Source organism: Trachinotus anak, unplaced genomic scaffold (assembly GCF_046630095.1).
Source record: "Trachinotus anak isolate AG129_WGS33_773 ecotype Australia unplaced genomic scaffold, CSIRO_AGI_Tana_v1 ptg000031l, whole genome shotgun sequence".
Lineage (NCBI taxonomy): Eukaryota > Metazoa > Chordata > Actinopteri > Carangiformes > Carangidae > Trachinotus > Trachinotus anak.
In genome coordinates, this window is record NW_027273882.1 from 592,278 (window position 1) to 619,153 (window position 26,876).

A 26,876-nucleotide genomic window follows, 5' to 3' on the forward strand; every position below is an offset into this window, starting at 1 on the left:
TCGAGGAAACAATTAGCATCGTGAACAAGGAGCAGGTAGCATTAACGGTTGTGTCCTCTCGGTCGCCGCTGGGGGCGCTGCCACAGCTTCTCTTCTTCTTTTCACTCCGTTGTTTTGAACGTTGCCAGCCGCGGTGCATTTCGGGATACAAAATGGCTCCTCAGAGTGCGAGCTAATGCCAATTTATAAGGGATAACCGCGAATAAATATATAATTTACTCCTTTTTTTTTACTGTGGTTGTAGAGTCAGTATATATGTGATATTTTAACTGTATTCCGCTGAAGCCATGGTGAGTACAGAGCCTCTTATTTCAGTAGCGGTAGTAGTTTATTTAATATCCTCATGCGCATTTTAGCTTTAGCTTTGTGAACGTAGTCCTGTTACTAAAGCGTTTAGCACCAGAGAAATGACAATTTATCCATTAACGAGTCTGTTAATATATATTTTAAATAATGGGATATGTGTTTTAAACGGTAAGGGGGATTTTATTGTGTGTAACTGTATCAGCTAGCGCCCTTCTCCAGGAGCGCAGATCCGATTTCAACCAAAAAAACTGTTGCTCGAAACACACAGATATTGATACATACCTATCAATACTGTTGTAGATTGAGGATTTTACCACTTAATCACATGCATGTTTTCAATGTTACGTAAATTCATCCATGATGTGAGCTAACATGTGATTGATACATCTTTTTGAATTGATCCTACTGGCGCTAGAATCGATCCGTAAACAAGACTTAGTGTTTTGTAGTATCATTATTTTTAGGGGTTTATCCGCCCCACCCTTATGAAACATCTGGTTTTGTTCCTAGTCAACGAAAGCGGAGTGCAGGGTCTCCAGCTCCACCTCCAGAACAGATGAAAGGAGGAGATCGAGGAGCTCAGGCAAGACAGCCTCAAACACTGAAACATGAAACTCAACACATCAAATATTAGAATAGTGCAAGGTAGCACCCACCATTATGTATGTTAGTGATCTATGACTGTTGTAACAGACCATTAAGGTCAAACGATGAAACTGCGACAGTTGTTTAAGTTGCATCTCCATTTCTTTGTCTTTTTGTAGTTCCCAATTACTCACTGCTAATGAACTGCAGCTGCTAGAATGCATAAATTCTGACATGACTGATTTCTGTCAGAATGAGGACCATTGTTAAAAGGACAATTTTACCTGCTGTTTGAATGCAGCCTAATAAAAGTACCAAATTGCAAATCACAGTATATTTTAAATTCGATTGTCTAAATTACTGATCACTGTTTATTTGATATGGCTGTATCGCATCTCACTTCCAAACTCTGTTGATCAAGGTAAATGATAAATGGCTGCATTTACAATGTTTAAAAATGTATATACAGCACTCAAGATCTGACTCAGGTAAATTGTGTATTGTAAGCCCATGCATCCTGGAATTGGTCGTATACATGACACAATAATAAAAAATTAATTCATTATTCACTCTCTTTGTATATTGCTCTGTCTTTATGACATTTGTATGTTTGTTTGTTTATTTGTTCCAGGGCGAGAAAAAAGGAAGCGAAAGCGCAGCCGTAGTAGATCTTCCTCATCGTCCTCCAGTTCATCTTCGTCATCTTCGTCATCCTCATCCTCATCATCCTCTTACTCATCAGATTCATCACACTCATCCAGCCGCAGTCGAAGTAGCTCTAGCAGCAGTGGTAAGTGTCCTAAAATGTTTTTTTCTTCCATTGAATCTCTTTTTTTTTTATTGTTGTTGTTAATCTAGGTTGTATGTGTATTTTCATCATCATAACAGTACTATAATCCTCAGTTGTTGGTTTTTGTTGTTTTTAGACTCCCGCAGTAAATCCAGAAAGCAGTCTAAGAAAAGGAAAAAGGAGAAACAACACAAAAAAGTAATTTTCTCCAGATTTGGTTTCATTCATTTTCTTAAGTCGCTCACAGGAAACTGAGTGTTACTTGTTTTGTGTTCTGAACCAGAAAGGGAAGAAAGAGAAGCGGCATAAACGTAAAAAAGACAAGAAAGCAAAAGGAGGAGAGGAAAACTCGGGACCTGTACAGATCTCCAAGGTAGCAAAACAATTCATCCATGAACAATCCATTCACATTCTCATTAGTAACGGGATGATTTCATTACATTGTGTCCCACAGTATGTTGTTCTTCTTGGCTATGTCTATAGATATATTGTGTAATATATCCTGTAAAGTGTGTTCATACATCAACATCATTCAGTACTCTCTACACTCCCCAAGGTCAACTATAAAATAACTGTATTTATCATCCTTCTCAAGATAAAAACATGTCACACTTTGTTGTTTTTCATTTGTTCTATGAAATGGAAGAAATGAGTAGACGGGCACCCCTAAAAGCTTCTGTTCTTTTCAATTTTGCCTTGCTTTGCTTCTCCACCTCCAGTCTTAACTGGAGTGTGCCCTGAAACACAAAGAAACCATACAAGATTTTCTTTTTCAAATCTCAAAGCCATTTAATTGGACTGTAATAGGTGGTGATGTTGCTCACTTAATAACATTTTTGGAAGCCCAGTCCTGATGAATACATTACCATTGATGTGCCACATTATTGTAGTTTAATTAAGCAATTCTTCTCTAATTTATTCGTATTCATGAAACTTGTAAGGTACATTTGTCATCACAGGGCAATTATGTACCTTTGTAAATGTTATTTTAATTTTTTTGTATTGAAGCCTCTCTAAACTTACATCTGTTTTTCTTTCAGTACCTGAAGGACAGGAAAAAAGGCAAGTACAGCATGATTTCAGGGAAGAAGATAAAGATGAAAGTAAAGAAGTCAAAGAAGGACAAACAGGTAATCTCATCTTTTTGCTGTCTAGTAAGCGAATACATGTGTCTTTTATGGTTTGTGAATGGATTGTTATTTGCTTTGCTTCACGTCTCCCCTTTTTTCATCTTTTTTTGTCACAGCGGGATAAAAACCGGGCAGAACTTCTCGAGTTCTTGAACTCTACTCTCTGATGCCATTGTGGACGCCAGTAAGCGGTGGTGGGGCTCGTCGGCAGAACTCAGGAAACAACAACTCAGCCTTGAGGACAAGATGATGGGTACAACTTGAATGAACACACCGGCAGCACTGAGCCAGATGGAGTGAAGGAGCTGTATCTCTTGCAGCAAAGTGAGATGCTGCTGTGCAGGTTCCCCATTCTTCAGCTTTTACTCCGATAGCTTTTGTGACATGAGCAGAGTTTATGTTGATCGGTGTCTTTATCTGTGACCAAAGAGATCATATGAAGGTGGAAACTGTAATCAGACAACATCAGTGTGTTGAAAGTGGGTAAACTGCCAGCGACTGGCTTCTTAACTTTGCTTGTGGTTTGAACGTTTGGTTTGGCCACACCTTTAAAAGAGTACTCCACCGATTTAGCATTGTGCTCCTTTGACATTGTCAGCTTCACATTGGACAGTTTTTGTGAAAAATGATCAAAATGTATGCAGCAGAGCCAGAGACATTGTTTGTTCATTGTCCCTGTCAAAACCCGCATCACCCATAATGCAACTCGACCAAACACAGGTCGGTTGGAGACTTGTGTGCGTTACGCTAGTTCTGGTGAATGTAGCTTCAAGCCTCTAGATTCATGCAGAGATGAGAAGAAGGCTACACCTGGTTCTAATTTTCAAATGTACCCGCACTGACACAAGTAACATCACTCGAGGACATTTTTCAGATTTCAGCTCCCTCTGGAGCCACAAAAGGCTTAAAAAGCTTTTTCCATACATGCAGTAGTACTCTCCTAGACCTGTTGATGTCTAAAATCGGTGAAGTTCTTCTTTAAAGATTCAGATATTTTTGTATGTGCTGTGTCAGTCATTCATGTCACCTTTACTTCATTTAGGACTGCCCATTCTTTTGTAAATAACTGGCTGTTATGTTTCCACAGTAAAACTTAGCTGTGGAGACCACAGTGTTATCTGTGTCTACCAGTATCATAGTTTTTAATGTGTACATTTTGTTTAAAATGATATGAAAATCAATTCTGCATTGTGTTTAATGATTACTGTACCACTTACTCATAACATTCATTCCCCAAATTCTGTCTCATCTGTTATCAATCTTGTTTCAACATCAGTTATTTTATTAAACTGAAATACAAAACAAAAGTACTGTTCACCCCTGTAATAACCAGATGACATCTTTATATGGACGTTGGAGTAAACCTGTTGCATACTGTTGAATTTTGCTGTGTGACAAACAGAAAAGAATCAGCAATAAACTGCTGGGAAGATTTTACTTTGAAATATTTCACTCAGAAAGATCTTGTAGCATACAGTGATTGCTGTGTTTTCCTTTGTGGCACCCTGTTTGAAATGAAGAACACAGAAGGAAAGCTTTATGTTTGCTGACCTTGGATGATGAATTCATTTGCAGAGTCCTTGTGCTCTTGCGAGACATCAAAGTGCAGTCTGTGGCGAGGGCATGAGTCACTCTGAATGACGTTAACATGAACATTGATTATTACCTACCATTTGTTTTAAGACCGTATGGATAACACCTATACAGAAATCTCATGCATAACATTCTGTCATAAAAGATCATTCACCACTTAGGCCATTTGTGTAATCATTTTCTCCTGAAACAAGAAACCTTTACGTTACATAAATATCCCTACCAGGCTACAGTAAATAGTCCTCAGTGCTTAGATGCCACATCTCTACAAAATATAAAAGGCATCACTGCAAGAGGTAATAATCTCAATCAAAACTGAAACTGAAAATTAGTGTTATCAAGGTACAGAAGATCTGAGAAAACACCTCACATTGCCCTTTCAGATGAAAAGATAAGTAAACAGATCAAATGCTGGGTGGTCTCATACTGAAAAAGAAGGAGGATATCCTCCCTCATCTGGTGCAAAGTGGATGTACTGCAGCAGAGTCCTGGAGATCAGCATCTGTTCCACTCCAGTGTCCCATCTTCACTCTCATGAATGCCCCACATCAGACGACCTTACTGCTGCTTGCTCCTTTGTATCTGAAGTCAGGCATGCTCCACACCCTCTGCGACCTCTCCTCCCTCTCCATCCCTTTCTCCACATCCTCTGACACCGTTTTGAGGTCGCTCAGCCCCGCTCCGTCGGCCGCAGCAGAGGTCAGACCCACCGTGCTTCCGAAGGGGTTGATCTTGATCCGGGACTTGAAGTTGATGAGGGACATGCTCATGGCACGTTTGTTGTTCCACTGGCGGGCGAGCCGCTGCGTCTCCTGCTCCTCCTTCAGGTGGTCCAGGGCCTCCAGCAGGACAGAGCGGAACAGGCTGGACACCTCCTGCGCCTCAGGCTCATTGGCCTGCATGACCTCCCTGAACCTGTGCAAAGCACAACACATGTAAGTGAGCTGATGAGAAATTATATAATAACCATTTGGTTGCAGAATTTAATGCTACTTCACATTGGAAGTTAAATAGTTAAGTAAAAGAGAAATAAATATTTTCTTTTTTTTGCTCATTTTTTTATTGAAGTGACTTGAAAACTGCTGTTTTTCATCAAGTGTAATTTAAGCTTGACTTAAAATAACAATGTATGAAATGACAGTGATATGACATGAGGGTGATGAGGTCGCTGTTAGCAATGAACCTTATTATAACCTGAATCTGCAGCTTCTCTCTTTACAGAGCTTCAGTTTCAGCTCATTGTAAGTACACAACAAAATATATAATATAGGTCATTTTGTGACATCCTAATGTGGTCAGTTTAATTAAATTTGTTTTTGTTTTTTTTATTCATATATTCAATTCATTTGATTTATTGATTTATTTTAAAACCAATTTTTATAAAGCTTAAATCTGCTTTGATTTAAAGTCATTGGTACACGGACTGTTGTTATTTTACTCAGTAGATCTCTATCATATTACTACTATTATCATAATACTATATCAAAGTACAAAGCAAACTACTAGAAACTAACTACACGTCCAGTTCCTCTTCTAAGATTTGGATCTGCCATTGCTATGCTAGTTAATCCCTGACCATCTTTTTGATGTGGGAAGAAACTGGAGCATCTGAATGAAATCCACATCAACGCAGGTAGAATATAATGTCACTAGACTTGTAATGGATACCACAAACATAGACAAGGATGATGCATCAAAACTATGTCAATACATTTGCAATATCTTTCTAACTTAATCAGAATAAGTGCCCGTGCAGGTAACTGAAGAAAGACCCTTTTGTTTGTTGTGCCACAGTTTTATTCTGGCCTTTGCACTAAAGAACATGTGCATGGTGGCAAATGTTATAAAAGGCAACCTGGATCACAGCCCTCTGCACCCCACCAGCGTGATCGGCACACTCCTGCTAACCCCCAATTACTCCTCCTAACAAGAGGTGCTGAAGCCCTAACAAGCCTTTAAATAGACATCTGTTTGAGGACCTGCTTCCCAGTAAGTGCTTCCAGAAAAGTGATGATTGGCCTTCCCTTATTTCTTCTGCTTAGACCAGAGCCACAAACACGTTAGTGCTGCGGAGATATGATGTCGTTTGGGTCGCATTTAAGGCATGAATCATATTTATTACAGTGCATCTACCCTAGCTGTTATTTTTTGGTATTGGGCTATAATGTGAAAATGATGTTTTTATCCGTTCATGATTTAATTGTAAAAATGTAGCCCCACCAACAAAATTCAAAACACACGACTGACTCCTGCTGTCACTGTCAAACTGACTGACAAGTCCTTTAATCTTTAATAAAAGATAAACATTAAATTTTGACTAAATGCAAGTTACTGATTGAAATAGTGGTGACATGCATAATAATCCCAACTCAAAGGCCATTTATTAGGTTTTTCGAGGGCTTTCAAATGCAATTCTGTTACGAGCAAGTCAGGAAGACAATGAGATGTGGTCAAAAGCTCTGGAAAAAGCAAGTGGTGGACCTTGGGGCAAGATATTTTTGGATGTTTCCTGATGCTGTTAACTACTTCTTTAAAACTGTAAAATAGGTCTGTGTTTTCAATTACTACAAGTTGAGAACAACAAAATTTTATATTCAATGATGACGGTTTTTACTTGTTTTTAATATTACCCGGGGAAGATGAGCAGTCACTTTGTGGAAAGTAAGGGGTTTCAAATAAAGAACTGGACAGGCTGACATTTGGGAAAACCCAAAGTATCTTCCCTTCAGAGAGAGCGTCAGTTAATTACTAATCATGACCTATTTGACAACTGAAGACTCCACCTTCATGCAGCTTATTAAAATCTCAAAAACATGCTCCACTTGGTCCCTGTTATGAGTATGTGTGTGTCCTCCACGTAGTGTTTAGCACCTCACTGCTAACCTACATTAACACCTCTCAAACTGCCTCCCAAAAAGCTGTCAAACTCTAACGAGACCCCTGAGACCTCAGCAGCTTTTTATGAACAGATGCTCAAACGAGCTCAGGACGACTCTGCAGATTAAAGGACGGAGACACCGAAGCATTACAGAGTCATGTGTGGGATGACAGAGAGGTTGGCCGGCCGAACGGTTTCCATGATGAAGCGTCTGCCTTTCTCTGCCAACGATGACGCAGAGGTCTGTTTTTCGGCAACCTGTCTTAAGATCACACGAAAGACAAACAACCTGATAGTCTTTCCATTTGGTATTTTTAGCCATAACTATAAAATTCCTGTTCTTTGATGCAGAGGCAAAGTAGTTGTTAAGTAAACTACTGCTGTTAGCTGAACAAAACATTTAATAGACTATTCTTTGCATCTAAATCAATATTAGAGCCTCTCAGAGTGTGTTGAGGGTGATCCAGGTCCTCATCCTGTAATACTGGTCTAATGTGGTCTGGATGGGAAAATACAATAAAATTACCCCTTTTTTCCTTCTCCACAAATCCACTTACAAATCTGAAACAGTGTTATACAGACATGGGGACAAATGACAGAAACACCCTTCTTTCTGTTTGCACAAATGCAAAACTGCTTTTTAAAAAGCTCCTCGAGTCTACTTGTTAATCCAGTCCAGATTTAACAAGTATGGTGGTACTGAAAATCTGAAGGTGGGTTTGAAAGGTGCGTGACAAGAAAAATCTGAGGGGTTGTGAGATGATTAATGGGATCGGAAGTTCAGTGGCACAATTTGTATTTTTTTAGACTTTAATCTCATTTTATTTTTTTATTTATTTATCTGAATTTATGAAATGTTGGATAATTTTACCTCTTTGAGCCTAAAAATCGTAGACATCTGAAACATGTCAAGGGGCCTCAACCAGACACTGCTTTTGTTGACAGAAAGTTTGGGAACCTTTAGTTTCATCTTTAACGATGCATCATATTTTATAAGACGACGTCATGCTCCAGTTCTTGAAGTATTTGTCTGTATTTTTGGGTCGCCTCAGTGTCTCCTTACTTCAGTATGACCAGCCCGCAGCAGGACGGCGGCACCTTGGAGCAGAGGTCCTCCAGGCCAAGCCTCTCCCCGGTGCTGATGTTGTAGGAGGAGCGAGGTGTGCTGGCCAGCCAGCTGTAGTCCACTCCAGTCTTGAGGCGTCGGTACTCGTTCTCCCTCTCCCTCTGCTGCCTCTCGGCCTCCTTCAGCTGCCAGCTGAACTCCAGCATCAGGGTGTCGGTGACCACGTCGGCCGGGTCCCGCCGGGGGCTCCGGTAATAAGGCTCATTCCAGCTAAACCAGGAGGCCATGACCTTGTCCTCCTTCACAGGCCCCTAATGAGGGAGAGACAATCAGAGGAAGTCAAGACACTGAAATGATTAGATGTGACCTCAAATTAAATGAGATCACAGAATATTGCTGCCAAGCTGTAGAGATGTTTGCTCAGACAAACTGATATTACAATCCGTTTTTTGCAAGGCTCTGTGTGACTGGATGATACTGGGTGAGTGCACACTGCTTTTTGTTTTTTCACTAGGCCCACAGATTAGATTTACTGCTTTTATTAAAAGAAATGAGCCGACAATGAGACATTTTGGAAAGGTTAAACAGTAATTGAAGTCAGTGTGTCTCCACTTTGCAGATTTTGAGATGTGAGACCAATAAAATAAAACCAACAACACAGGAAACCTGCAGCAGAACATGTTATTGATTGTCCAGTTTGGTTGATTAAATGTTTTTTTGCTTTTCAAGGCAGACTGAAAATGCAGCAGTTGCGGAGAAGACACTATGTTCTCTTTAGTTTTGACACTTCATTTCTATTTATAACATTGAAAACGTGGACATGTTTGTATAATTTGGCATCACTTATCACACCACATCCTCTGAAGTCTGTCTCTAAATCTGGACATGTTCCCAAAAGAGAACGTCCCCCATCTCTGCCTCCATCTGCTCTTTGTTCCACAGGTGTGGTGCTGGCTCCCACGGATGCTGCATTCAGTTCAATCAATAATGAGGCTTTTGTTTGCAATCGCTTTTTTTGTGATGAAAGCACAAATAATTTAAGAGGCCACTGATGAAGGCGCCGTAAATCATTAACTCAAAATAAAAGGTTTCATTTTCACATCCACATCTTACTCTTTGGAAAGACTGCCTGAAGACATGAATCCTAACCCTCACCCAGAATATTTATCAGAAACAACATTTTATATTTGAGTAGCTGTTTAAGTCGAGCTAAACATTCTCCGGTTCCAGCTTCTCCAATGTGAAGATTTTTTACTTCGTATTAGTAAATTACAGAAACGAACGGCGAATTAAATGATTAGTTGATCAACAGAAAGAAAATCACTAGCGCTGTTTCGATAATGAATTAATTGTTTCATTCGTTTTCAAGCAAAAACTGTGAAAATAGGCAAACCCTGTCAGCCTTTAAAATGTCAGGATCCACTGCTTCACTGTAAAGTGAATATTGGTTTTGGACTGCTGGTCAAACAAAACCACTGAGGACTATTAAAAAAATAACTGACAAATTATACAGTAATGAAAAACTGAGCAGAATATCTGTGGGTGTCGGACTGAACTGAGCATCTTGAGCTTTGGCCGTAAAGAACTAATTGATTAACTGTGAAAATAATAGGAGAGTTACTTCTGTAAATTGCCTTCTCTTATTAGTTGTCTGTTTGGTTTTGTAACTGTCCTCTTTTAATCTTTGGGTTAATCTCTTGGCATGTTGAGGTTTTCCATCAAACCATAGCTGCTGTACCCTGCTCTACTGTGCTGTAGTGGTTAGTGATTATCAGCGAATTCAGAGAAAAGCTTTCACAACAAAGCGACACAGTGAGATTAGTAGCAGCGCTGCTCTTACCTCAGCACCCAACAGTTTAACTCTGAGCTGATTAAGATGGAGTCAAACACATTGCAGTTACGGAAACATATTGCATTCACACACAAAAAAAAAGTATTTAGAGACCTTGAATCAAAATGAAAACTTCTGTGTGTCTCACGATTACAACTCACAATTATGAAAACTATCTCATTATTACCAGATAACGTAGACTAATGGGATGGGAACAGGAGCACTTCAGAACTTGCCTGAGAATAATTGGGTTTTTAAGATTTCTTCAGTATTAAAGTAATTCCTTGACAGTTATCGGTATGTCCAATGGTACATGTCGAAAAGGAACTGTTAATAGCTAATTCGGCGTACTTCATTTTTCAAAATGTAAACAAATATAGGCTAAAAATGTTGTAGTTCTCACTGGAATCAATTACAGTGAATCCATGGCAGCATTCTACTTCCTGTTCCTTGTAAAAGTTTACATCTGTTCAAGACTTTTGTAACCTTTTATTCCATGAGTTTTAATATATTTTATGTTTGGTCATCAAAAGTATGGATTCTTTTACAGAATGAATAAATAAGTAGAATAGATAAATAAGAGTAGGGCTGCAACTGACAGTTATTTACATTATCAATTAATCTGACAAGTATTTTTATCCTTCATGCTTTTCCTAGAGTCCAAGGTGATGTCTCCATGCATCTTGTTGTGTCAAACCAACAGTCAAAACAAAAATATTAAAGTCACTATAATGTAAGGCCAAGAAAAGCAGCAGACTCTCAGAACATGTAATCACCAAATTTTTTTTAGAATACTTGATTCAAAAGGATTAATTGATTAACAAGATATTTGCAGACTCATTTTCTGTCATTCCACTAATCATTGCAACAGGAGGTCATCTGTTTCTCATGGATAACAGAAAATTGGTTGCTAGAGAAAAAGACGCTGGCTTGAACTTCCTCTCTTTCTCTTTTCACTAATATCCTTGTGTTTTCATTTCCCAACCAAACACAGCATCAGAATATGTTAAGACATCGCTGGGTCACATCTATTTGGTCTAATCTTACTCCAAAGCAGAATGGAGAATCAACAATAGAAAAAAAAAAAGAAGCAAATTCTTACCTCTTCTTCCTTTTCTTTTTCTTAAGTTTGTCTTGGGCTGCACAAGAAACAAAATCACTGCGAGCAGAATGAGAAAAGTCCCCAGAGAGCAGATAGCTTGCTGGATACTAAGGAGACAAGAGTGGCTGATTGAAAGCAGAGAGAGAAGAGAAATGGTTTCTCTCTCTGCTCTCCCGTCCTCTCACAGCCCCACAGTACAGTATTATCTCCACCTCTCTCTCTCTCTCTCTCTCTCTCTCTCTCTCTCTCTCTCTCCCTCTCTCTCCACCCCCCATCCTCCTCCCAGGAGCCTCTCTGGCCTGCCTTTACTTGTTGCAGGAGGTTGGGGGCACCATCTCCAACGGGAGCCATTGGATCACGGCCCCTGATGAAGTGCTTATGTAGCTTTTTACGATTCGTCGTTGCCATAGTGATACTCCTAAGCCTTTTTGTCCACAATGAGCTCCATCAGCTGAAAGGGAGATAGAGAGCGATGAAGAGGCAGATAAAGAGGACAGAGTGGGTTTGAGCAACGAGATGGAAAGAGGGAGATAAATCAGAGGATGTTGCTTTGAGGACATGGTTAGTGTAGTGTGGGCTCAACACGCTGTGACGACGGCGTAGTTAAGCAGCGAGTGGTGCAACATCTGCAAGAGGTCAGTCAGCCTGTGTAAATTAACTTCCCACAGATAATGAGTCTCACTGGCCCAGAACAGTTGTGCATGAATTATAGGAGGGTTGGAAAAGTGCTAATTGCAGGAGGAAATGTTTGTCAGTGTGTGTGTGTGTGTGTGTGTGTGTGTGTGTGTGTGTGCGCGTGTGTATGTCTGATGCAGATGATAGAGAAGCAGAGAGAGAAGAAGTCCAGATTGACTGTGCAGTCATTGTGTAGGTGGGTATCAAGGTTTGTTGGTTTATTCTGTGTGTAGGTGTGAGCAGCTAACCTCAGACAGTTTCCTTCTGCACATATTCACAGTAACCTTCATCATACCTCCACCACATGCACCATCCTCCTCCTCCTCCTCCTCCTCCTCCTCCTCCATCTTCTCCTTCTCCGCCTGAATATGGCTGCGCTAAATAACAAGCTGGGTGAACTATGAACTCCATTTAGTCACTGCAGCAGCATCAACATCCACCAGCGTAAACAGAAAAACCATGAGTATCAATTTATCTTGTTTTCTCTTAAATAAAAACATATTTCAGGACATTTAAATTCATTGCAGGAACTGATCTGATAATGGAAAAGTAACACTTGCACACCGACTCCAAATCACAAATTTCTACTGAGACATGTCTAAATTTCCCCTGTGAAAAAGGCCCATGAAAAACAAAAATCAACCTTACAGCCTTACATACATCCAAGAATATTAGGAATATACAGTTGTGGGCTACATGAAAGACTGTCTGAAAACAATATCCACATACGTGCACATTTCTGTTGCTCATGATTAAGATGTTAGCTCGTAAACACCTGTCAACACCCATAAAAATACTTTCCTATTTTTTGTTGGTGTTTGAATTTGAAAGGTGAAAACGGATGCTGTTTTCCATCAGCCTCTACATATATTTACTTCTTCTTTTGTGCCTTCTGATCATTTTTGAAGATGTTTTTTTAAACAAGTTTAAAAGTTGTAATTTGTGATCTAAATCATGGTTACTAAATAATGAATTACTGCTTTCTCGATCAGTAATAAAAACATTATGTGTAATTAAATTCTTTCATTGAGCATCCTTCCTACCCTGAATAAATAAGTTTATCTAACTTTTGGAGTGTCAGTATATGTCCTGTTCTGTCTATCTAGCCCTTTAATTCACCTTGAAGACAGGTTACCCAGCGGACGAGGATTTAAAACCTTAAAGCCATTAGTTACACCTTACAAGCTCTTCATAAGGTAGACCTAATTATAAAGTGGTATTGATCAGTTTATTTAGATTTTATTGTCTTATAGTTCACATGACAAAGGGAATCTAAGGTGAGTTTTGGTGGATTTGCCCTTTATTACGTCCCTGACCTTGCTTCTCTGAAAGCCAGAGGCCTAATTCTGTAGTACAAGCAGCGTTTACACACAGTACCTGAAGGCACAGCATCCAGATAAACGACACTGTTCAGAGCTATAGTGTCATGTTTTTAATCTGTCTGAATAAATAAATATCCAGACAGTGTGAGTAAGAGTGAGGCCTCCTCCGTGAAAAGGCAGTGCGTCTACCTCAGCTCGAAGGTGACATATGGGCAGGTAGGATCTCCTCGTAATCCAAACAGATGACAGTGCTAATCCTCTAAAGTGATTCCCTCCATCAATCCCATGTTATCCTCACTCAGCGAGCAGCCGCAGGGCTCTGATGGTGCGTCACCGGGCACTGATGTTGTTTGGTGAGGTTTGGCAGATTCACTGTGAATGTCGGTGAGGCACCTGTGTGTCCCGACGCACAACAAGAGCTTTTAGACCCCCACGTCACATCGTCCAGCGTGTTTGTCTCCATGCGTGAGATGGCCTCACTAGTTACGCAGAGAGGTCACTAGGTGTTTGTGTTTTGCACTGACCCACAGTGTTAACACCAAACAGGTGTTCACTGCATAAAGCTGTGTTGTCCTGACTGCCCAAATATGGTTTCATGAATTTGCTCTCTCACAATAGATATTTATTTATTCATTTATTTATCATACCTAAACTTACAGGCACAGTACAGTATCTCCTAAATAAGATTGACCAAAGAATGGCTCTGTATGATTATTCTAATAATTGAAGCAAACAACCATGATTTATTATTTTAACCAACCTCAAACATATTTCTTTTTCCTTTTTGTTTTTTTGTTGTTTTTTTTTTTTACTGTTGTTCCTCCCTGTTAAGTGTGAATGTGATATTTCTAGAACGCAAGGACTGATTAGTGATTAGATTTTGGTCAAGGTCACTAAGAAAAAAAATCTAGTTTAACTTAATTAATTTCACTCAATCAAATTAATTTCATTTCAGCCAATTTCATTTAATTGAGTAAATGTAATGTAATTTTTAAAAATATAATTTCACTGAATCCAATTATTTTAATTAATTTTGTTAATTCAATTAACTTAATTAAATTAATTTAATTGCGTAAAATTAATTTGATTTAATTTCACTTAATGAAACTGAATACATTTGATTTAATTTACTTTAATTTAATTTAAATTAATTTTATTGAGTAAATGTAATGAATTAATTTTACTAGATGTAGTTTAGTTAATTTCACTTAATATGATTTAGTAAATTTAATTGACTCAATTTCAATCAACTTAACTCTGTTTCATTTAATTTCACCTGTTCTGAGGAGTGATTGATTTTCTGGACTTTTTTCCTTTCTATATATTTTTTCTTTTTTGTCAACCACAGGCCTTTTTTTTTTTTTTTTTTTTTTTTTTTTGCTGAAGCTGAAAATAACCAATATTGCTGCAGGATTTTGTCAGCGCTCAAGCGCACCACTAGAGGGTGGATTTTCACCATTTTAGCTGCTAAGAGCCTCCAAAGAAGCTGTTGGTCTCTTTTATTTCTTTATCTCTGTTGTAACAGTTTATTGGGATAACAATCATTGCATGTGGTCTGTGTTGAGTTGTACAGGTTTTGGATGGAGAATAAGGTGATCCTGGGTGTGGGGAGGGATTTTTGTTTTGAGAGCTCATACTTCACATTCTTGAGATGAAAAGCCTGACAAGTTTGATCAAATAAACAACTCACTGCCTCACCTACTGAACAAATATTAATACATAAACACATTCCTTACTGAACTGCCATAACAACAAGCAACAGAGGGAATGGGGCTTCAGAAGAATATCTGAAACACATGTAAGGAGACAAACAACAGTGCTGTAAAGCACTGCGCACTGAATTAACACTGGATTTCACTCTACATTTTTTTTTTATTTTTTAAAAAGACAATCGTCCCTTTTCACTCTAGTCAAGAACCAAGCAGTGAAGTATGGTGCGCAGACACAAAGTGAACTGAATGTGGGCTTTGTTTGATTGTCAGACTGGTTCAAGGACAGCCCCCCCACACACGCACACACACATGTGTCAGGCTTTGTGCACTCCACACTGAAGTGCTGAGTAACAGTCACATGATGAGCCATGCACAAAACACTAATAATAACGCTGAAGGCCTGTTCCTCAGATGATTCCACGTTTCTCTGTGTTTGCATGTCTTCCTTTTCCTTTCTGTTGCGCGATGAGTTTTCACTGATCAATCCTCAGGATCACCACAAATATGAACTTAATTTGTTAACATGTTCAGTCATTTCCGCTCATCATGCACCCACTAACATCTTACAATAAAATTATGAACGTGTTGTTGTGGAAATATCTCATTTTACATTTATATGTGAGAAGATGTTATAGCCCATCTCTCAGAATTTTAAACTAACAGAATGATCAAGGAAAAAAAACAACTTTAGATTCAGTATCAGATAATTCAGTATAATTGTATAATTGGGTGGTTTATACTTCTACTATATTATATTTCTAACTTACTATGCTTTCAGAAATAAACATTGGACCATATTCTATACATATCTATAGTATTTTCATCCTGATTTTCCATATTGTAATTTTACTTTTTTACTATCCTGTACACACATCTGAACGTCTTTGATGAGGTATCCATCCACCTTCCAAGGGTTTTGGAAAGCTTCTTCTTATGATTTTTATTTTTTCCTCATTTTTTATACATCTGTATAAATATTTGTTTTGTTTCATCTCTTCTCACTTAAAAAAAAACAAACACATACACAAAATACACTTCCCACAATATAATAATAATAATACAACACTATGGAATGAGTCATTTTGCATAATGACTTCTTACATTTTTGACAGTGGTTTTTGACTGTTCAAGGCCAAAAGAGGTAAAATTATTCAATATTTCCCCAAATAAATCTAAAATTAGAGATGAAATCAATTAACATGAAACATATGAAACTAAATATGAACACAGATTTGTGCCACAGAACTTTTTTCTTTCCTCTCCTAATTATCTCACAACCCCTCAGATTTATCTTGTGGCCCTTTGGAGGGACCTGACCTCCGAGTTTGGGAACTACTGGACTACACTTCCAAATTGTATATATAAAGGAGCTGCAACAACAGTAAATTGCAATTTTATGTATTGTTGCATCAGTATTACCAGATAATGTTGCTGATGATACCTCTGTGCTCTTACTTAAGTGTGGTTTCGAATGCAGGAACATTAGCTGTGATGGAGTATTTCTACAGTGTCTATATTGGTTCTTTCACTTACATAAAACATCTGAGTGCTTCTTCCACCACTGATTTGTGGTATTTAAATTTGCTTATAATAGTTAGAAACTACTGAATGCAAGGCTTGTACTTGTAATGGAGTGTGTGATACTACTTTTGCTTAGGATTTGACTGTTTATTCTGCCACATTAAAAGAAAAAAGGTGGAGTATTTCAGAAGAAATGTCAGCAGGGTGATGAGAAGAAGGGAGTGGAGCTCCTGGAAACAAAAGGAAAGACAAGTAAACTGAAGGATTATGATATTTTTTTTAAAAACAGAGGGTATTAACATCTTAATGTCAGTGTATAAAGATGTTTCATCTTTTCACTTACTACTACTCTGCTGTTGCAAACTAGCCTAAAAAGGTTTCTTCATATTTAATGTTCAATCAGCTTCCTTGGCTGACTCAATAAACAGCCTCCAAGAATTTCCCTTTGCTCAAACTTCATTATGTAACCCCAAAGCCATGCAATCACAGACATGTTTAACATCTGACTGGAATTGAAATTGTCTCAGCAGCAAAGTACCAATCTGCCCACTGGTGTGACTGTAGGGAAGGAAGTTCAGGGCAGATCACATGAGTGCAGTGAAAAAAAAAAACCTTGGATTTGCTGACATCCCCTTTTTCATTGGCCTTTGTCCAGCGTCCCATTTCACTAGAAAAGCCTCTGTGGACTGCGGACTAAGGTCAGTGAAACGACACTGGGAGATGAATAGTCACACAGCTCATCATGGTCTGAACCGTTGGATAAGCAGGTGTAAAAAAAAAGAACTGCCAAATAAAGCTCAATAACGCCTCATAATGATCTATAGGTGTAACATTTATATAGGTTCAAAGTACGTGATACCATTTATCACCATTACTTTATGACCTATGAGTTGCTCTCTTGCCAAAAATGCCAGCACAGATTTGTCCGTTAAAAGAAATTGTTTGACATTTTCTGAAGTTACACTTCATGTCATGTCTCAAGAGCATTCATGTCATTGGACAACTCAAGATGAACAAGAGGAGTGATGACACACTGTAAAAACTTGTTATATAAATCTTATCCCAGTTTTCCCTGCTCACCCGACTGAGTTGAGATCAGCGCGCTAGCTTGCAGCCAGATAGTCAGTTTGGCAGAGACGGCCCGAGGCCTGATCCTCTGCCTGTTACACGGCCATATTGCGAGGCCAGATGGCTGGAAATGCAATGAAATGAAAGAATAAATTCCTCCGTGCAAGCTGGAGTTCACTCTCTATGTCTATGTTGTCCCCTAAGCCCAGGAATTTCCAAATTGCCGGCTAATTGATTCTGTCTGAGAGCCTGTGTGTCTTTAGATAACTCTGCAAATAATCTCGGCTTGACTCATCTGCAGTGTGAGCTGATGGCTGCTGCACAGTTGCATGAGAACTTCCAGTTTGTTCCACAAACTCTGTGATAACGTTATGGCGCCATGACCTCCTTAACTCGCTCTCTTTGTCTTTCACTTCAGGAAAGAGTAAAAAGCACCCAAAGTCAAACTTCTTACTCTTAAAAAATACATCTTTTGGCACGTTGTGAGGGTCTGTAGTAGACTGATAGATGGTTTCAGCTGACAAAGTTCGCTCCTTGCTCAGTTTTCACCATCAACTCTAAATGTTTTTGTTTTTGTTTTTTTAACTCAGGGAGACTCACTGTTCAGGTAGACAGCCGAGATTATGTGTAAGTTTTATCAAGGATCATATCATATGAAAATGATGTTAATATGTATGTGCATTATATTATGTAGGTGTGTATTTGTCAGATATACTGTGTCTGAAAAACTTCTGAGGACCACTGCATTATGATGTAACCAGTCTGAGGGCTCAATACTGAAGGATTGGCAATTGATCAGTCAGCACGAGTTGTCTGACTCCATAGATTTCATTGTTACTGTTATTGTCTTTTCCCTCATTTTCTTCAAGCCTCTTCTTCAAGGCAAGTTTCAAAGCATTAGGACAGTGTTGGTCAAATCAGGCTCTTCTCAAAAATAGGTTTGCAGTTGACCTAAACTTCAAGACAAATGTGCATTTTTAAATAAATCCGCCCTTGTTTGACATTGGCTCCAGTCTATATGAAGTAGGGCCTCAACTAGCGACTATTTTCATTATCAATTAATCTGTCAATTATTTTATCAATGAATCATTTAAATGATTTCCAAGAGCCGCAACTGACGTGTTAAATTGTTTGTTTTGCCTGAGAAGCAAAACCCCAAAAAACATTTAAACATTTTCTATCAGAGAAGACCAGCAAATATTTCGACTGATCAGTTAATCGCCCCATTTATTTCAGCTCTAACGTGAAGATTACAGGGCAGTGAGGTGAGAAAGATGCCAGCTCATGCGCATCAGGAAAAAAGCTTTCTATATAACAGTTAAGTTATGAGCAGAACTTTTTATGGGGAGCGGTGGTTTGATTGTTGTCATATGACAGCAAGTAAGCCCTCAGTTTTATTTCCTTTACCTCGTCTGTTCCGAATGATATTTCAAACGTGTGCATGTCAGACAGGGAGGGTGGAAACTAGACGTTGAGCTGTGTGTGTGTGTGTGTGTTGACTCTGCTGCTGTCCCAGTGCATGCTGGGATAGCAGCAGCAGAAATCAGTGTGAGGCCAAACAGTGTGTCTCTCTATCAAGTGTGTGTCATGAGGAGAATGAACTGAATAAGTAAAAGAAGAAGAAAAATATGACGAGGACAGTGTTGACTGTGCAAACATTTTGAGCAAATATGGAGAAAGTGTTTGCACAGTTTCTATGAATATGTAAGAAAACCGATGAACTCTTGCTGTGCAGCTGTTATCAGGTGAAACCCAAGAAAGCATTTCATGCTTCCAGAAACCAGGCCAGGGTTCATCCAGAGTGACGTCGCTTTTCACGGAAACTGACAGATGTCACTGCACCTGAAGTCCAGGGAAAGATTTCCATCCAGACTTTCACTCTGACTTTCCTTAATGATCAGTCTGCGACTTCACCTATCACAGTCAGCACTGACACACAAACAACTTGTGCTCCGTGTTCTAGAGACATGTTTTGAGGTTTAGAGTCTGAAAACACTGACTGTTCAACCATGTGGTCAAACCATGAATAACTGAGTGAACACAGAAGAGACCAAGAGCGCGTTTGTTCAGCCCAGATTTCTTGTGAACAAACAAAGTTGTCCTCAGTGTTTCTCGCCAGAAGGCATTGTGTCAGACCTTGTTTTACCCTGAGGTCTCGTGTTAAATGCATTTCCTTCCCGATAAAATGTCTGCAAAGCTGATTTTTGAAAAGATTTTTTGTAATCGTCCATTGCTTACATCCATGTTGGCGTCCTATCAATCTTCTTCTTTGACATTGTTGCGTGTCTTTGCATGTTATTGTCACCTTCTGTCAATCAGCTGAATAGCATGAAACCAATATGCAGCGTGTGTACACTATCAACAAAATGTGGACCCACTCATAAAACAGTGCTTTTAATATAACAGAGTAACTTTCATTTTGGTTTTTGTTGTTTTTTTTTAACATTTATGGTGCTTTTTAGGTAATGTTTTGACATAACAATCCTACCACAAGGTCCATTAGGAGCTGCTCTGGAGCTCTCAATCATATCTTATGGTATTCTTCAGGAGATGGTGTTTTCCCAGTTGTCCTGAACTGTCTGTGTTCACATTTGAATTTTTGAGCCCTTTGGGGACTACTCTTCCATGTTCTTGATGATGTTTATCTTGATGTTTGGCCAGCTCACAAATCAAAGCATTGGACAAATTATGGTTTCTACTTTATGGTGGCGAAAGATGAAACAATCACCAAAGTTATTACGGTTAATCATGAAGAGGACATGAGCATCTGTAGCAACTGATCCATTCGTTTTTTAACAGAAAAACCGAAACATCAACCTCGTGGTGGAGCTACAGGAAAAGTCAGATGGTCACCAAAGTCATTTTCATCCTCTGTGGTCTTTGAATGTCTGTATCAAATTTCATCAATAAATCAATCGTCAATCCATCCAGTAGTTCTTGAGATATTTTAGTCTGGAGCAAAAGGGTACACTGAACACCCGGCTGACATTTCCATCTCTGCGGCTGCTAATGGCTAAATGTGTAAGATTTCTAAACTCCCCGACAAATGTGGTTTAATTATGTGATGGGAACTTAATAGATTCCACTGGGGGCAGAGAGACAGAACATAGTGCATAGAGTGTGAGAGATGCTTTTATGTAATTATATTTCACCAGGCAGATGTGTGTAGCCTATATAGTTGTGTACGTGTAAGTGTGTGCGTGTGTGTGTGTGTGTGTAGGAGGGGAGCATATCAAAACCAAATCACTTATATGTGGTGCTGGTTAGGAGCATCTGTATTCCCAGCAGTGAGTCTGCTGTTTCATACTATTCCTCTTGTCAGTTATTACACACATCCTCGTGATAATGTGTGTGTGTGTGTGTGTGTGTGTGTGTGTGTGTGTGTTTTGGTGGGAGGGGGGGGAGAGGAGAAATATGTACAACAGCAGCATTTGACTGTGTGTTTGTTTCCAAAGATAACCATAAAAATCTGTGAGCTGGAGGAGGAAGAGGAGGAGGAGGAGGAGGACATCAGGAGGAAGGAAAAGCAGCAAACACATTGTGTAACAGCAGAAATCTGTTTGCAGCTCCATCATTACGCACGACAAAATGCAGAGGAGTCACTGATCTGGCCTGGTTGCATTATCAATAAATCATAGCATTACAGCTTTTTTCTGATTAGGGGATTTGTCTTTTACAAGCGTAGTAAAACATAACTTTATTTACATACTGTAACATGCAGAGACAGGCCGAGAAAACCTGTAGAGAGAGATTTCACACTGCATCTCATTTTAATACCATATTTTGAATTAATATATCTGCAATGATTTACAGGCACACATAGGTTTTAGCTGAAAAAGGCACAAAAATGAGTTAGGGTAAAATAACCTCACATGTAAATAGACTTTTTTATAAATATTCTATTTATATTGTGATGGTGGAACAGTGAAACAATTCTTTTTACTACCTTGTACTGTTCCATCATAATATTTTTGAGTGATTATCACTAAAAATTGTGGAATTTTTCCTGTATTTTAGGTTCCTAGCAAGCAGCTTTAGGCCTGTATACTTTGTTAAACTGACAAAAAATAATGAGACAGAATTATAAGCAATAATCCTGATGACAATCAATCGAACGTACAACAATTCTGCTAATGTTTAACTTTCCCGTGGCTTTAGCTGAGATGATGTGATGAGCAGCTGCGGCCCTCACACTGGGCAGTCGGGTGGCTGATAACTGTCGATAATGGGCACATGGAAGCTCATAACAGCTGTGAAAAGATGGCATTTATCTTTACTATATGCAGACTGCATAATCGCGGGAGGGTAGAGATTGATACTGAGAGGTTGTGTTTGGTGTTGATCTCCTCTTCTCTCTCACTGGAGTTTGTTAGCACTCTGTTTATCAGTGAGGAATTCATTATTGCTGGCTGAGCTCACTCAACTCCACGATCAAAGTCTGAGAGGTCGGCGAGGAAGGCATGACAGTACAGTACAGGCAATCAGTGAAACATTAACCCAGAGTCTTTTCCTCAACACCTTCACGGCCCTGAGAAAACAATCATATAACAAGGATTCAAAACATTAGGCCAAACACTGCGTTCATAAATACACAGTCCCTTAACTCACCTCCTCCCCCTACTATAAATTTCTATTCTATTTCTATTAACTTTCTATTTTTAATCCATGCCATAAAAATGATCATTTTCCATGTTGAACACAACATTTATCTGCATTTATAATTCATTTTACAGCTGTACCTTCTTTTCAGATTAATATTTCAGATTTAACATGGCATGGGGTCATAAAATATTGATGTTATCAGCTGTAGGGTTGTAGCCATGATTTTAGGATTACAGAGACCATGAGATGAGACACACCACGAACACCAAGAAGTCTCTTCTCTCAAGGAAATTACTCTGGAAATCAAAAGGGGCTTAAAAGTTTCACAAAGTAAAATTTGTCTCTATATTCTCTATAATTAGTACCAGATTGAGAAATCATTTTCAGGAGACTTCCTGGGAAATTATTAGGAAATGATGGCCATTATAATTCTATCAATTTCCTCTTTTCATCAATGTCTTCTCACTTTATTTGTGGCTATTTTTGTCTCTATATACTTTATAGTTACTTATTGTGTTATATATTATTATATTATATAATATTTTATAGATATTCATAATGTAGGCTATACAGTTTTCCATCTATATTGTGTACTTGTATTTCTGCTGCCGTGATGCTTCATTTTCCCTGCCTGGGGATCACTCAGCTGTTCTAGCTTTCCTAGCTTTTTTTTCTTAGGTTCCATTGTACGATCATGTGATGAACGCCAAGCATCCGCTGAGGAAAGTCCTCGAGATGTGGTCAAAAGCTACAGACAAAAGCTAATAGCTAAATGAGTTTAACAAACCAAACCAGACTCTTACTGTGATACATCACAAAGTCAGAAAGTTATGAAGTTCACAGCATGTTCACTTTTTACCAGACTATTGATTATACTGAATTAACTCCTCTTTGATCATTGACTGGATGTAATTGGATAGACTGGTCAGCCTCAAGCCAGGTCAGTAATCATGAATCCAAAATGTCAAACTGATCATTCACTTAATTCATCACCTTAAATGGTTTCGAAACAGTATACACTCATGAGCAAACACTGCGGCATATTGATTTGGGTTCGTCTTCCTGATGTGGAGACAGTGAGATGATGGAGGCTTGTGTGTGTTTTACTGGTGAAAAGTTGGACAAATTCAAAGGCAAAACTTTTGTTAACGTCTTATTCAAAATGTTAACTTTCACAATTTTTATGACATAGTCTGCACTGATATTTGCGTAAATGCTGATGGTAAAAAAAAACAACTGTATTGTATATATACACATCGAGGATTTCTCCTGTGGTGTTTCTCATAGATTAACAATCTAAGGATCTCCCCCACTGCTAATCATCGTCACCATCATCATCCTCACCAGAGAGCTGGTTAACATTCCAGCCCTCCTAATCTCTCTCTAAGACGGACAGGTCTACAAACCTGCCATGTGGTCAGATTAAAGGTTTCTGGGACAAGTGTGGGAGAGGACAGTCCTGTAGTAAAGTCTGGAGATTATTAAGTGATTTTTAGTTATTGAGCCAACAGTTTGAACCTCCCTGTTTTTAACTAAGTGCTCATATACTCCTGCCTCACACTTGCCTCGTCTGTGTGTCGAGCATTGCTGGATCACTCCTCAGGGATATCCACAGAAGTGGGGAGAATAATTAACTTTTTTACTCAAGCGGCAATAATGTTTTAACGTCACACACGTCAGTTACTGTCACCTCACATTTAGTCATGGTTAGGTCTGATCAGTCCACCACTTTGCTCCAGATTTAAATATCTCAACAACTATTATGTGGATTATACATATAATTATATGGATTATATGGATTATACATACTCTACATTCAATTTTATACAGACATTCATGGTACACAGATGATGAATCCTAATCACTTCGGCGAGCAACCCGCTTTTTCCCTTTCTAGCACCATCATGAAGTTGACATTTCTGGCTTTTAAAGATAGCAACAACTAAACTTAAGAAAATTTTGATTAATCGAAATGTCTTCGGATCAGGAACAAAAAGCTTTTCTGGGGAGTTTGATTAATATTTCTAATGCTACAGTGAATGCTAAAAGATTTAATAGAGTCTAATTAAAACCTGATGTCTTGTCATGAGTCATATTAAATGTATGTGCACTGATTTGGCCTGGTCTGATATATATGAAAAATAATACATCGTTTTATTTTGATTAAAGAAATTACTTCATTTTTATAAAATCCTGTGGGAACTGAGGACTGAAATATTCATACACAGGTACAGACAGTTTATAACACGACCTTTAACTACAGATGCAATAGTGTGTTCATCTAATGTTTAAAAATATGATGAAAGACAGGAAAAGGTGGTACAGTGCAGTAGTAAAATCCCCGAAGTTGACTAAAGGAAATAAAAGAGCACATGAGAAAGTGTCAGAGAGAGGAAGTAAATCCCTCACGTCTGCGTCATCAGTTCATCCGTACAGCCTACACACAGACTGACAAACACAAAAACATGTTGTTAAGGAGCATTTATACCAAATTCAGTCCTACAAAGGTCAAAGTTCTGCTTTTTGTCCACATGTCAGCATTTCACTTCAATATTTCTTTACTTCTTTTCACTGCAAGAAAACCTGAAACTGACCAGCCAGCATTTCGCCAAACCACCAAGTTCAGTATCGCGTGATTTTCACTGAGTGGCAAAATATAACAATTATATTGTAGTGCAGACAGAGTAGTAGGATTTGTAGGAGACAGATTTTTTTTCTTTATTTAAATATTCTCATCCTTGACTGTTTGTATTAAAATAAGTTCAATAAGTAAAAATCAAAACCGCCATTAACATCAGGCACTTAAGAGACTCTCTTTCAGTCAATTTTCAGTCCAGCCCAGCTCCTGAATTGACTGTATTGAGAGGGAATCGACAGCAGCAGCAGTGAAACCCTCGTCTTTGTTCGTTAAATGGGACTATATGTGACACAGTGGACTCTTTCTCTGTAAACAAAGCTCAGAGGTCACCGGTTGCTTCAATAGTCACTTTCACTGTCAGTCCCATTCTCCCGTTTTCTTTCAACAGGACAGAGGACAGACTGAGGCTGGGGAGTCCAAAATCACTCCCTAGTGCACTGTCACTATCTCCAACCAGCGGTACAGTTCAATGCCCTCAAACAATGGATCAAAAAATGTTCAGTGTGGATGGTGATGTTTAATGTAATCTGTTTAAATCAACTCTTTTTAGTGACAAAGCAACACTGTCCCTTGAAAAACATGTAGTGTGTCTGTGTTTAATGCATTTTAGTTTAGTTAACTTTATTTAACACAATCAGAGAAAGGAGCCACATAAATAAAGTCCAAGACTGTGTTTCAAATGATGACCGTACACTTCCTGGTTTCTCACAACTTTCTTTCTAAATGTTTCTGATAATTCACTACAATGGTTTATTTACCTTTCAAGGTCGGAGTATTTTCTCAACCCACAAAGCATCTAGTGAAGAATCTAGAAAATTCAAACTCACCAGGTCTGGAATTACTTGTTTGTTTGCTGGACAATAAAGAAATGTTCTCAACGTAACCACATCAGTCACAGGAGACATGAAAATTACAGAGTCACGCAGCAGCTCTAAAGCTCACCGACTCACATCTTATATCACACAACCCTCAGGGCTTTTGGTGTTTGTTTTTTCAGAGAAGTGGCTGTGCAGCTCCGTGACTCTAATGTAATGTTAACAAATGAGAGGCACAAACTAGGGGCTAAGGTTCATCAGGATGCTTCTTTTGGGGTATTGTGTGCTCTGTTGAATGACTCCAGAGTTTTAGCTGAGCCTGAAAATGCTGTGCTGGCAAAGGTGAATCCATTTAGCTGCAGAGTGACCTCTCACCCTCAAGTCCAGTGTTCACCCCCCTCCTCTCTCCCCTCACTGAACTCACCCTCATGTCCTCTTCACCATGTTTGAAAATCCCAGGGACAAAGCCAGGGAGACAGATGGCCTGGTGCGACCACACACGCATACAAACACACACACACACACACACACACACACAAATTTTGCGTAACACCAACAGGGCTTTAACTATTCAGCACTGTCAGTTGTATGGTGTTTTACTGTTACGGGGGACTCTCCTGAAATTAGACTTTTTTTCATTGCACCATTTGTTAAGTTGTTAAGATTCATAAGTATAGAAGAATAAGTTCATCCAGATAGTTCAAGAGTCTTTGAAGGAAGAGCTCAACACATTTTGGGAAATACGCATACTCTCTTCCTGGCAGAGCTCGATGAGAGGATTGATACCTCTCTCAAACAGTGTCTGTACATTAAATATGAAGCTACAGCCAGCAACAGTTAGCTTAGCTTAGCATAAAGACTAGAAAAGGCTAGCCTGGCTGTGTCCAAAAGCAACAACATCCGCCTACTAATATCTCTTAAGCTCAGCAATTAACATGTTTAATATGTACGTGTATGGTCCAAATGCACCATTATGTGGATAAAAGTCATGAAGGTTAAAGCAACTTGTTATACCTTTTATTTGTCGATTTGTAACTTTTTGTGATTATGTTACTGTCTTCTTCTAATCAATAAACTACATGACGGTGTGTAGAGTTGTGATGAGGGAAAGTTTGTTGGCTCATACAAACCATGTGTATTGACAACACACGTGCTGTTGCAAAGTAAAGGTATAGAAACATAATTCAGGTAAGGCTGATAATACGTTTGAGTCTCTGTGAAACTAAAACGTCACAGGCTGCA

The 26,876-nt window shown here is 38.8% G+C and overlaps 2 protein-coding genes and 1 long non-coding RNA gene across 3 annotated transcripts; 2 read left to right on the top strand and 1 right to left on the bottom strand.

Moving 5' to 3' along the window:
- The first annotated feature begins 147 nt into the window (after positions 1-147).
- LOC139612082 (protein FAM133) lies at positions 148-4,256 on the top strand. The gene is made up of 7 exons (XM_071467258.1): positions 148-290; positions 817-889; positions 1,523-1,681; positions 1,818-1,879; positions 1,965-2,054; positions 2,722-2,811; positions 2,928-4,256. Exons 1-7 carry the CDS (start codon positions 288-290, stop codon positions 2,976-2,978), a joined length of 528 nt encoding a protein of 175 aa, XP_071323359.1. The 5' UTR covers positions 148-287; the 3' UTR covers positions 2,979-4,256.
- Positions 4,228-11,534, bottom strand: rd3 (retinal degeneration 3, GUCY2D regulator). The gene is made up of 3 exons (XM_071467257.1): positions 11,282-11,534; positions 8,346-8,659; positions 4,228-5,319 (listed from the first exon to the last, which is right to left on the bottom strand). Exons 2-3 carry the CDS (start codon positions 8,633-8,635, stop codon positions 4,953-4,955), a joined length of 657 nt encoding a protein of 218 aa, XP_071323358.1. The 5' UTR covers positions 8,636-8,659; positions 11,282-11,534; the 3' UTR covers positions 4,228-4,952.
- A 211-nt stretch (positions 11,535-11,745) lies between these two features.
- On the top strand, positions 11,746-12,484 carry LOC139612260 (uncharacterized). The gene is made up of 3 exons (XR_011686485.1): positions 11,746-11,916; positions 12,097-12,152; positions 12,237-12,484. It is a non-coding gene; the product is annotated as an uncharacterized lncRNA (long non-coding RNA).
- Positions 12,485-26,876: the final 14,392 nt, after the last annotated feature.

Coding starts and splice junctions, on each gene's coding strand:
- LOC139612082 (XM_071467258.1), top strand. Junction 1,880..1,964: donor AGGAGAAACAACACAAAAAA/GTAATTTTCTCC, acceptor GTTCTGAACCAG/AAAGGGAAGAAAGAGAAGCG. Junction 2,055..2,721: donor GACCTGTACAGATCTCCAAG/GTAGCAAAACAA, acceptor TTTTTCTTTCAG/TACCTGAAGGACAGGAAAAA.
- rd3 (XM_071467257.1), bottom strand. CDS start 8,635: ATGGCCTCCTGGTTTAGCTGGAATGAGCCTTATTACCGGAGCCCCCGG. Junction 5,320..8,345: donor TGCGGGCTGGTCATACTGAA/GTAAGGAGACAC, acceptor TGCTTTGCACAG/GTTCAGGGAGGTCATGCAGG.